We start from the raw sequence: 12743 nt of genomic DNA, 5'->3' as shown, positions 1-12743 counted from the left end.
GTACCAAGTCCAGAACCTGATGACTATGTTCTTTTTTGTAGTGCTTTTGTCCGTGAAGATTTGCACCAGGGGTCGGCAACCTGTGGCACGCAAGCCGATTTTTACTGGCATGCTGCTGCCAGCCGGGGTCCTGTCTGCCAGCCCCGCTCAGCCCGCTGCCTGTCTGCTTGCCCAGACCAGGTGAACGATTCCATCATATGTGGGGCAAGATTTAAACCCTGAAGGTTTAGAGTCCACTCTGGCTATTGGCACAAAACAATTCACCCTGCTGCACAGGGGGGAATTTTTTTTTTTTGTGAGAAACATTCATTTTAGAGAATTGATACAAGATAAGAAGGGTGAAAAATTATTTCTTCAAGCTATTTTTAAAAGAAGAGTTTGAAGCTAGGAGAAATAGAGGGTGAGATACTCAACCAGCTTCCATCTTGCTGCCACGGGTGGTAAGTGGGAATCGTGGGAGGGTCACAACCACTCCACGCTTTATGGCCTCAAAGCTCAAGGAGACAGGGTGTCTCTCTTCCTACCAGTCAGTCAACAAAGCCAATCAGGCAGTCTACTACAGCCCAGCTGTACCTGTTCGGTTGCCAAGAGAATGGCTCTGCTGCAGGCATTGATTCCTGACACAGGACATATGCACAGCCCCAGACACTGCTACTATTTAAAAAAATAAAATCCTATCTCACACACGAGCACCCACAGCAAGAGCAACACTGACAAATACTCAAAGAAAAAAAGGTTACTTTTACTTTCTCGTAACCGTTGTTCTTCGAGATGTGTTGTTCACGTCCATTCCACATTAGGTGTGCGCATGCCACGTGCACGAGCGTTGGAAACTTTTTTTCCTTAGTGGCTCCTGGCAGGGCCATCCAAGTGGCACCGCTGCGCCATGCATATATACCCCGGCCAGCCCAAGCCCCTCCAGTTCCTTCTTGCCAGCAACTCTCACAGAGGGATAGGAGGGTGGGTGGTGGAATGGACGTAAACAACGTAAACAGCAGTTATGAGAAAGTAACCGTTTTTTCTTCTTAGAGTGCTTGTTCATGTCCATTCCACATTAGGTGAATCACAAGCTTACCACTGCAGGAGAGTAGGAGTCACGGAACAACTGCTCGGAGGACCACTCTGCCAACCGCCACATTCTCTCTGGCCTGCTGGTTGACCGCGTAGTGTGTCATGAAGGTGTGCACCGACCAGGTGGCTGCTCTGCAGATCTCCTGGATTGGGACCCGTGCCAGGAACGCCGTGGAAGTCGCTTGCGCCCTGGTTGAGTGGGCTGTGACCACCGGGGCCGGAACACCTGCGACCTCATAGCACGCCCGGATGCAGCTTGTAATCCAAGACTAAATCCGCTGCACTGGCACTGGGAGGCCTTTCATTCTCTCGGCTACAGCCACAAACAGCTGCGCGGATTTGCGAAAGAGCTTGGTGCGCTCCAAATAGAACGCCAGAGCTTGATGCACATCCAGGGTGTGCAAGCTGCGGTGACTCGGGTCTGTATGGGATTTTGTGAAGAACACCGGCAGACCACCTTAGGGAGGAACTTGGGGTGCGGCTCTAAAGGGGATCCCATGAGTTTAGAGCGGACCAGGTTAAGGTTTCATGGAGGGACTGGGGGGCGGGAGTACAAGAACACCCTCTCCAACCCTTTAAGGAGCCGTCCCACCATTGGGTGGGAAAACACTGAGCCCCCCAAGAACCCCAGATGGAAGGCGAAGATGGCCACCAGGTGTACTCTGAGTGAGGACGGGGCTAGCCCTTGCTGCTTGAGGTGCAGGAGGTACTCCAGGATGGCATACACCGGGGCCTGGCACGGCTGCACCTGTCAGGGTTCACACCAACACGAGAACCTTTTCCACTTGGCCATATAGGCCGTCCTGGCAGAGGGCTTTCTACTGCCAAGCAGAATCTGCTGCACAGGAAGGGAGCACTGGCTCTCCAGGGCATTTAGCCACAGAGCCTCCACGCCATCAGGTGCAGTGGCTGTAGGTCGGGGTGGAGAAGCCGCCCGCCGTCCTGTGTAATGAGGTCCCGGTGTAGGGGCAGGACTACTGGGGCCTCCACCGACAGCTCTAGGAGCGATGTGTACCAGTGCTGGCGGGCCCAGGCGGGGGCGATGAGGATCACCATCACCCTGTCCCTGCGCACCTTGAGTAGGACCTTGTGCACCAAGGGGAGCAGGGGGAAGGCATACATCTAGCCCCCTCTCCACAGGATTGCAAATGCGTCCGCGAGTGAGCCTGGGCTGTGGCCCTGGAACGAGCAGAACTGTGGGCACTGGGAGTTGGGCCTGGTGGCAAACAGGTCTACCCGGGGAAACACCCGCCTGCGGAAGAGCAAAATCACGACGTCCGCCCTGAGCATGTACTCATGCATGCGGTACAACCTGCTGAGGAAGTCCGCCAGCTCATTTCATACCCCCGGGAGATAAGATGCCTCGAGGTGAATCGCATGGGCTATGCAAAGGTCCCAGAGGAGGAGAGCCTTGTGACAGAGTGGCGAGGAACGAGCCCCGCCTTGTTTGTTTATATAAAACATGGCAGTAGTGTTGTCTGTCAGAACTGTCACGCTGTGACCACCCAGAGTGGCATGAAAGGTCTGGCAGGCGAGACGAACCGCCCTGAGCTCCTTCACACTGATATGGAGCGATCGCTCTGCTCCGGACCACAACCCCTGCGTCATGAGGTCCCCCAGGTGAGCCCCTGCATCTGTGGTCTGACACGTCAGTCACCAGCATCAGGTCTGTTGTGGGGCAGCAAATGGGATGCCTTCGCAAACCACAGACTGGGATTGCCACCACAGCAGGGAGTCCAGCACCTCCTTTGGGGCTGTCACTACTAAGTTCAGGTGGTCCCTGCCTGGGCAGTACACCCGAGCGAGCCATGCCTGCAGAGCCCTGAGTCTCAGCCTGGCATGCCTGACCACGTGCGTGCATGCTGCCATGTGGCCCAGCAGCCGCAGGCAGCACCTGGCCATTGTCGTTGAAAACTGATGCAGGGAGGCCACTGCTTGCTGGATAACCTGGAATAGATATACTGGAAGGCTTACCCTGGCCTGCACCGCGTCCAGGACCACCCCTATGAATTCCACTTTCTGTGTGGGTACGAGCATGGACTTGGGGATGTTGACCAGGAGCCCCAACTCGCGGAACAATCTCAGGGCCACCTCCACATGGCCCCGCACTTTTGCCTCGGATCAGCCCACCAGAAGCCAGCTGTCGAGGTATGGGTACACCCGGATTCTCTGCCATCGGTGAAGGGCCGGACACCTCTGTACCCGCCACCGCCTCATCCAGGGATGACGAGGTGGTTAGCTGCTGCTTGACCCCCTCTGATTGGTCCTCCTGCTCCCCTTCTCCCGTGGGAGGGGCCTCTGGCTCGGGCCAGGCGGGAGTCCATGGGACAGCACTGGACTTGGTCCGGTCTCTCCGGTTTATCATGGGGGGGATGCTGGAGGCCTGGATACTATAGCCTCTGGCATGGTCTGGTGTCGGTGCGGGGACCAGGACCGCTGCACCCAGTAACTTGCCCTGGACAGGGCCCCTTGGTGCTCCTGATAGGCCCAGGGGGTCCAGAAGAGCCAACGGCCTGGCTCCCTGCTGTCCAGGGCCGGTGCGGGTAGCTATAGCAGCCGGAGTTGGCACCGGACTGCAGCGACACTGATTATGAAGGCCACAGCGGTGCCAGCGACCTGTCCCGGTGGGAGAACGAGCGGCTCCTGGCTGAGCGGGAGTGGTACCAGTATCCCTGGGACCGGGACCTGGAGCGGGACCATCTGCGGGAGTCCTCTGGCGAGGGCCGTCTCAACCCCTCCTGGTGCTGGTCTCTGGGTGGCGCCGGAGAGCAGTGTGCCCTTTCCAGTGCTTCCTCGCGCCGACCCACTGCTGGTGCTGCAACCTCCTTCTGAGCCGCTGGCAACTGTGAGTCCGCAGAGTCAGAGCTCTACCGGGACCAACTCCGGGAGCGGTGCCGGGACGGTGTCCTCGAGTGGCACACCATTGCCTGCTTACCCCTCGATGGCCCCCGAGGCAAGGGTGCCGGAGGGTTGTCCCCATACGGGAGGAGGCTCGCCGCAGACAGCTCGATGAGGTCCTTTGCAGCCTCAGAGGTGCCAGGTGTGGAGGGCTGATCCGTTATGCCCTTGAGCCCATCGTCCGCACTGAGCTCCCTTAGGTCTGGGCTCGGTGGGGCTTGGGTTGCCAGAACCACTGGTGTCAGAGCTGGTACCATGGCCTTCCCACTCTTGTCGGTGCTCAGGGCCTTGCGGGGCGCCAGCCTCCTGTGCGGGGAACGACCACGCCTTCCTTTCGGCTGCGCCAGGGTCCTCACTGGGGAGGACGATCGGTGCCGGGGCCTAGCCTGGCGCTCTGGGGCCGACAGTTTACGGTGCTTCGCCGGTGCCGGGTCTCCTGACGGCTCCGGGGCACTACGCACCGAGGAAGCCTGAGCCGGCATCGGGTGCTCCGGGCCCGGTGGCTGCAATGCGGCCTCCATCAATAGATGCTTTAAACGAAAGTCCCTTTCTTTCCTTGTTCTTGGCTTAAACACCTTGCAAATCCTACACCGTTCAGTTTGATGTCCGTCCCCCAGGCAACATAAATATGAGTCATGGGGGTCACTAACTGGCATAAGTTTGCAGCACGTGGCACAAGCCTTGAAGCCGTAGGCCTGTCCCCCGACCGGAAGCCTCCAAGCACCTAATCACTTAAAGAAAAGGAGTACTTGTGGCACCTTAGAGACTAACCAATTTATTTGAGCATGAGCTTTCGTGAGCTACAGCTCACTTCAGCTGTAGCTCACGAAAGCTCATGCTCAAATAAATTGGTTAGTCTCTAAGGTGCCACAAGTACTCCTTTTCTTTTTGCGAATACAGACTAACATGGCTATTACTCTGAAACCTAATCACTTAAGTGTCCACAATAAAGGTATGTTAACTAACTGATAACAGCTACTCTAAAGGCTAAGAGACTGCTCTTCAGAGAGAGAGAGAGAGAGAGAGAGAGAGAGAGATCGTGTTCCAATGCCGCCACAGACAGTAAGAAGGAACTGGAAGGGGTCAGGCTGGCAGGGGTATATATGCACGGCGCAGTGGCGCCACTTGGGGGGCCCCACTGGCCTGACAGGAGCCATTAAGGGAAAATGTTTCCGATGCTCATGCATGCGGCGCGTGCGCACCTAATGTGGAATGGATGTGAACAAGCACTTGAAGAAGAACTACTTAGAGCTAGCCAGTGGATTTTGTGGGACATAAACATCTTATATTCTAGTGTGAAATGTTTGGTTCAGTTTTCAATTTCTTTTTAGCAGGTCATCTTAGGCATATTGTGACTAGGTGGAACAGAGGTAAATATGCTAGTCTCTATCCTTCAGAAACCCGCTGAAGATTAGACTAGAATAAGAGTGGATGTCACAGGGTCAACCTGGCAGAGTTGCAGGTGGCACCCATGACTGGAATAGCAGGGGGTTCTGCAGGTCAGGACTAAGATGCATTGGAAGGAAGCTTGTCCAATCTTTTCACTCACTATGCCCTTAGGCTGTATTTTTCTGTTTCTCTCTTATGAAAATCAATTTTTTTTAAGTAAGCCCATTCTATCATCAGTCATGAGTACCCAGGATTCTTCAAAATGCACTCCTTGATACAGAATTGTGCTTCAGAATCTAAGCTTTCATTTTTTTTTAAATGTATACCATGATAGTTGCTAAATCACCTCAAACAAGAACTAAGCTTAAACTGATGCAGTGAGTCTTCCTGAGTTTGTAGTGGGGGACAGCACAGACAAGCATAAATTTTCCCTTTACCTCAACAAATTAGATATGAATCAGACAGTAATATAAAATGTCAATACTTAACCATTTCACTGCTAATCCTTATACCAGAAACAGCCAATTAACACACTGATCCCACTAATTGAAATTTCCTTCGACATCACTTCAAGTGTGAAAAGCTCCAGCTGTCCCCTACTATCTGCAGCTTCCTCGGGACTCTTCCTCTTGCTTTGCTACAATACCTTCATCTCATTTGTGCAGGAGTAAGAACAAAAAACTTGTCTAGAAGTGAATATCTTAAGCAGGTGCTAAACAAGCGGGGCCTGATTCTGATTTCATGCACACAGTGGGGTAAATCAAAATTATCTTCACTGAAATAATTAAAAGTTATACTGGTGTAAAATTGGTCTAAAGTGCACTGGGTATTAGCTCCATGAACTGCAGCAGTGTAGCCTCACTTGAAGCAGCATTAGTACTATAGTTTCAAAGAAAGAATCAATATATGAAATACACTATGCACTGCCATGCATGACTCAGTCCTTTCTCCAAGCCTACGGGAGAAGGTGTGTGCCAGGAGACTGTGACCACTGTGGAAATTACAAACAATTATTTACGGACTCAGAAGAGATTCTTTTTTAAGTCAGAAAAATAGTGGTTGCAATGTGGGAATTTGAGGATGGTGGGAGGAAATGAAAGGATTCTAAAGACTCGAAAATATGGATACAAAGACCCCACCAAAGCAGGAAAGAAAAAAAAAGTAGCCAAAGCTATTGTCCAGAACTGCACGTATCCTTTATTTATAACTTAATACTTGGGGTCCAGGGAGGGCAGAGGCAGTCCAGAGCAAGTGTTGACAATACACAGATAGATATTCTAATGCCATGATTTTGAAATAGGACACTTCTCTAGAACACTGAGAATGAGCCTGACACAAGTCCAAAGCAATAATGAACAAAGAGCCATATAATCCACTTTGTTTCCACAAGGACACACTTATTTTTCTTGGAAACTAAATTTTTTTTTCTTATGATAAATTTTAAAAACCCTGTTCCTTTACATCTGCACACATGTAACTAAACAATATGTATGGCTCATCTGGAATTCAAAACTGGGGTCAGAGAAAATAGCTATCATTCAAATATTTGTAAATGCCAAATAAAAGTTTAATATTAAAAAGATGGTACAACTGAGAGGATGGCAGACTGAAATCAAGAGGGAAATGTAAATCAAATATCAAATGAATGGTGTAAGTCTCCCATCCTGGCTGGGATGATTTAACTGGGAATTGGTCCTGCTTTGAGCAGGGGGTTGGACTAGATGACCTTCTGGGGTCCCTTCCAACCCTGATATTCTATGATTCTATGAAGGGAAGGAAAGCTCACACCTACAATCATTTAAAATGAGACTAGACAAAGCACTAGAAAAATCTATTTTAGTAAGCAATCTAGTCCAGTGTATAATGGGAAGAAGGTCTAGATGTGCTCATGTTTTTTTGCCCCCATTTCTGATATATGCCAATGCTGTTCAGCTATCTGAACAATAAAATCAGACTGCAGATGCACGTTAACGAATCTCCCAATTTCTTGCAATGGTAACCAACTGTTTCAGCCAGCAATGTACATGTTCAGCTACACAGAGTCTCTCTAAAAATACAAACTTTCCTTTTAAAATATATTTGGGGGTGCAAGGAGGAAGCAGTCATTACCAACCCCACCACCACAATTAAATGTGCTAAATAAAGCTTGCTTTCATAGTAGGCAAAGACACTTTTCTAACTAGGTAGTTCTTTCACAGTCAGCCTCCTCATGTGTTCACAAAAGAATAAAACCCATAGATTACTTTGCTGAAAAATAAGCACCAATGACTGTGTTCATCAAATAGAAAGCTAGAGTGCTTCTAGAATTAGTAGCTGATTTCACCATCCTTTTTCCCTTTACTTCTTACCAGTGAACTTTCTGAAATAGCAAAATCCCTCTGAGCAAGGTATTCAGCTGCCTGAGTGAATTACATGCACCACTGTTCTAATAACAGTTTGGAACCTGCTATGGTTTTCATGGACTAACTTTGAAGTTCAGCAATCCCTCCTCCCAAAACCATTTAAAAGCTCTTTGTCCCAAGCCTTTTCCAAGAAATTCCACAGAATCACCATAGCAGCTCTCTTTGTACTAACAAACCATCACCTTGAGGTACATGTATAGCTCATATACTTTGTTATTCTGTTAAGGTAGGCAGATATGTGAAGAAAAACCATACGAATGTGTCTCTATGGAATAATAAAGCCTGAAAAAGTTAGACTGATTTTTCCAATCCTCAATAGGGTTGTCTTGTTCAGACTTAGTGAGAGAGTACCTAAAATCTAGCACAAACAAGCTAATATGAATTTGGTTTGGTTGAAATTTAAAATGGAATGCAATACAATTTACAGATACTTGTAGCAAAGTGAATACTGAACTAGCTTTCTGAAGAGATCATTGTTTTTAAGACAGTAAAATACAGCTGAATGTCTGTGCAGCAGTACAATAGTCAGTGTACCATGTCATTACACAGAAGAGCCAAGGTCATTTGTGAAATTGGAACACCTGCATCTTAGGCTAAAGGAAGCACCTCTTTGAAGAGAAAAGGCACTATCCTGTATCCTTTCACATCTCCCCAGTGAACTTTCTAAACTAGCAATATCTTTCTGAGCAAGGTATTCACCTGCCTGGGTCAATTACATGCATTACTGTTCTGGCAACATTCAAGTTCTCACTGAACAGCTTCTCATGCAATGGTGCATCTCTGGAATCAGTTACTACCAACGTGGGTATCGTGCTAGGGTGTGACTTTTGTGGAATAAATCCGTAGAGACAAAGATGTGAGATGTCAAGTAAAGGAATATTTAAGAATCAAAACATGAGCACACAGATTGGCTTGCAACACATATACAGTGACTTCGGGACCTGAGGGACCAACTGTCTAATGCTTTAATCAGGCTGGAGTAGGGCCAGGGTATCCCCACCACTAATTCTTAGGGCCTTCCAGTTCTAGTAAAAGGGATAAGATAATGAAAAAGTTCAGTGTTTCTTTTAAGAGCTTCCTCTTTCTCCCATCCCGGACATTTCCTGTACTGTGTATGCAGATATCATATACATACTGTAGTAATATTAGACTTGTTCAATTCTACTTTTTAAATACGATCAACTCAGAAGCTAGTGTTTACAATGTCTGTTCCCTGTATGAGCAAGAAAGCTCCTGCTCAAGCAAAGTTTAGTTGCAGTATATCACTGACCTTGGGACTGCCTTCCTCCAGTATTTCTCCCTCATCGGTTTGCATGGGAACAGAATCTGTGCAAAACTGCAGAAATGCAAAATAGTGCCTACAAGAAATAAAGGGAAGGAAAAAACATTTTAAAAAAATATATAAAAAAAGGGTTTGCCATCTTCAACATTTTTGCTAGAATCTCATATAACACCACAAATAATACTGAGAGTCTTGGCCTTTAATCAGATAATACTCTGTATTTAACAGGCTGGACCTCAATCAGTGACTTGCATTCAGGACAAGATAGACAGACATTTTTTTCTTTTTAAAGAGAACAATGTGTCTAGTAGGAGCATATTACTATTTGTTTTAAATTTAGAAGTGTCAGAAGGAAATGGCTGAGAATTTACATAATCATTGTATTCACTCATTCATAAAAAGGGTGTGATCAGCAAAGAATTACACAGATTGGAGGTCAACAAATCTCTTAATAGAAAATAATCTAAATACAAATACCAAAAGCCAGCTTTACAAATACAGAGTAGAGTGATATTACCCTAGTTACTATATTAATCAAAAAACTGTCAGCTTGACAGTGGTCCTACTATACCTGCAAATTCTTACCTTAGGGCAGAGCGTGCCCAAACTGTAGGGCACGCTCCCCTATGAGGGCGTGGAGGACCATTCAGGGAACAGTGGGGTGGGAGCCCCCGTGGGCCAACCCCCAAGGGGGTGGGGTGCAGCAAAGTAGAGCCACCTAGCTCCACTTCCAGTCCCAACCCTGCACCCTGCGCCATGTTAAGGGAATAAAGTGGATGAAGAACCAACTTGTTATATCGTAACAGAGTGCTACAATTTTACTGTTCTGAAGGGCAGAGACTCAGAACATTCTTTTATATATGAAAAAGGAGACAGTTATTTCCACATTTTAATGATGGAGTTGATGGTTATTGAGAAAAATGGAAGAAGTGCCTGGAAACATAAAAACTACTCCTGGGGAAATTCTGCACCACTCCCACAGGCAGAATTCATGTCTCCCACAGATTTCCTTGCTTCCCCACAGAAAAATGGGGGAAGGATAGGAGGGATCAGGGCTGGGGACACTGTAACTGGTGGCTTCTACCCTGCGCCAGGCTCAGCTGCTAGTCAAGCTGAGCTGGGGAGGACAGGACTTACTCTTCTCTTGCAAGAAGCGGCTGGGGCGGGGACCAGAATCCTTCCCAGCTACAGGTAGCCCCACCCCCCGCTTCCTGCCCTTATCGCAGGTGGAGCACTCACTGTACAAGGAGCTGCTCCCCCATTCGCCCAACCTCTATGCATCTTGGACCCACCTCCATACCCACACCCCCCACTGAAACAAGCCCCCCACACCGAGCATCATCCCCTGAATCCAGAGCCCCCCTGCACCCACCCCCTACCCGCTGAGCCCCCACCACCATCACACCCGGACCCCCCCACATCCAGATCACCCACCTCTGCACCCAGACCACCCACCTCTGCAGCCAGATCGCCTCCCACTGCCCTTCCCACTCAACCCCCCTGCACCCAACACCTAGACCCCCACCACACTGAGCCCCAACCAGCTGCACCCAGACCCCCACACCAGCAAGCCCCACTGCCCCAGCACCCAGATGTCCCCACTATGCCCTCTACACACCCCTGCCGAGCCCCATCCCCCCCAGCCAGACCTCCCTGCTGAGCCCCAACTGCCTTCACCTGGACCCCACCTGCAGAGTCCCATTGCTATTGCACCTGGAACCCCACCAACAAGCCCCTGTGTATTCAGATCCCCCACTGAACTGCCTACAGATTGCCCCACACAGAACCCTCTCACCTGGATCCCTCCACACTTCGATCCTGCCGGGCTGACCCTGCTTGCCCACTCCTGGTGCACTCGGTTTGAAGGGGCAGGGCCCTTGTGCTGTTTCTGGGTCGGGTGCAGCCTCACTGCTAAAGTCCATGTCCTGGAGATGGGGAGCGGCACTGTAGGGTGATCCCTCACCTCGCTGCAGCCAGTGGCCTGTGCTCCCCACTGCTATGCTGGAGCTCCACTTTATTTATTGACAAATAAAATTCGCAGAATTTTTTATTTTTTGGTGCAGAATTCCCTCAGAATTCCTGGAGTACACCTGCATTATCAGATGGGACTAAGCTCTGGTCTACACTACGAATTTCAGTCGAATTTAGCAACATTAGGTCGATTTAAGCCTGCACCCAACCACATGACCAAGCCTCTTATCGACTTAAAGGGCTCTTAAAATCAATTTCTGTACTCCTCCCCGGTGAGGGGAGTAGCGCTAAAATCAACCTTGCTGGGTTGAATTTGGGGTAGTGTGGATGCAATTCGACAGTATTGGCCTCCGGGAGCTATCCCACAGTGCTCCATTATGACCGCTCTGGACAGCGCTCTCAACTCAGATGCACTGGCCAGGTAGACAGGAAAAGCCCCGGGAACTTTTTAATTTAATTTCCTGTTTGACCGGCATGGCGAGCTGATCAGCACAGGTGACCATGCAGAGCTCATTAGCAGAGGTGACCATGCAGTCCCAGAATCGCAAAAGAGCTCCAGCATGGACCGAAAGGGAGGTACTGGATCTGATCACTGTATGGGGAGACGAATCCGTGCTATCAGAACTCCATTCCAAAAGACGAAATGCCAACATATTTGCCAAAATCTCCAAGGGCATGATGGACAGAGGCTACAACAGGGACACACAGCAGTGTCGTGTGAAAGTTAAGGAGCTAAGGCAAGCCTACCAAAAAACAAAGGATGCAAACGGTTGCTCCGGGTCAGAGCCCCAGAGCCGCTTCTTTGATGAGCTGCATGCAATTCTAGGGAGTGCCCCTACCACTACCCCACCACTGTCCGTGGACACCTGCAAGAGGGGAAAAAGTCTCACGCAACAGGGATGAGGATTTTTTCGAGGAGAAGTTTGAGGATAGTACACAGCAAGCAAGCGGAGAATCCCTTCTCCCCGGCAGCCAGAAACTGTTCATCACCCTGGAGTGAATACCCTCCCAAGGCAGGCTCCCAGATCATGAAGCCGGATGAGGCACCTCTGGTGAGTGTACCTTTGTAAATATAATACAAGCAAGCGTGTTTAATGATTAATTTTCCCTGAAGACTTGGGATGCATTCGTGGCCAGTATAGCTACTGGAAAAGTCTGTTAACGTGTCTGGGGATGGAGCGGAAATCCTCCAGAGACATCACCATGAAGCTCTCCTGGAGGTATTCTAAAAACCTTTGCAGAAGGTTTCTGGGGAGGTCAGCCTTATTCCGTCCTTCATGGTAGGACACTTTTACTACACCAAGCCAGTAGCAAGTAGTCTGGAATCATTGTAGAACAAAGCATTGCAGCGAATGGGCCTGGGCTTTGGTGGCATTCAAACAACATCCATTCTTTATCTCTTTGTGTTAGCCTCAGGAGAGTGATATCATTCATTGGTTCAAATGCGGGAAATTTGTTTAAGGGAACATTCAGTGGTGCCCGTTCCTGCTGAGCTGTTTGCCTTTGGCTGAAAAGAAATCATCCCCACTGTTAGCCACATGGGAGGGGAGGCCCATTCATGCTGAGCTGTTCAGAGATCTTCCCTAACACTAGCCATGCAGCGGGGTGAGAGGTGAAGCGATCATCCAAGAGAATTGGGAAGGGGGGGGTGTTGGGTTGTGCTGCACATTCACCCTAAAGCCGCAGCCCCTCCTTTTAAATGGCCAATCCAACGGGCTTTGCTTGGTATG

At 49.4% G+C, this 12743-nt stretch overlaps 1 protein-coding gene across 11 annotated transcripts in view; it reads right to left on the bottom strand.

Moving 5' to 3' along the window:
• TNRC6B (trinucleotide repeat containing adaptor 6B) overlaps window positions 1-12743 on the bottom strand; it is a 212340-nt gene that overhangs the window by 166960 nt on the left and 32637 nt on the right. For 7 of the 11 annotated variants that reach the window (XM_073326897.1, XM_073326911.1, XM_073326926.1 and 4 more), the window contains exon 1: window positions 9031-9120. Coding sequence is in view for 3 of the 11 variants with exons in the window: in XM_073326943.1 (XP_073183044.1) it covers window positions 9031-9075 (45 nt within the window). In the remaining 8 variants the exon portion in view is untranslated. Of the gene's footprint in view, window positions 1-9030; window positions 9121-12743 lie in introns of those variants that run through there. The other 4 variants (XM_073326943.1, XM_073326935.1, XM_073326995.1 and 1 more) reach the window with 2 other exon arrangements.

This window comes from Lepidochelys kempii, chromosome 1 (genome assembly GCF_965140265.1).
Source record: "Lepidochelys kempii isolate rLepKem1 chromosome 1, rLepKem1.hap2, whole genome shotgun sequence".
NCBI lineage: Eukaryota > Metazoa > Chordata > Testudines > Cheloniidae > Lepidochelys > Lepidochelys kempii.
Note: the sequence above shows the minus strand (reverse complement) of the source record. Positions and strands in the feature narration are given on the sequence as shown.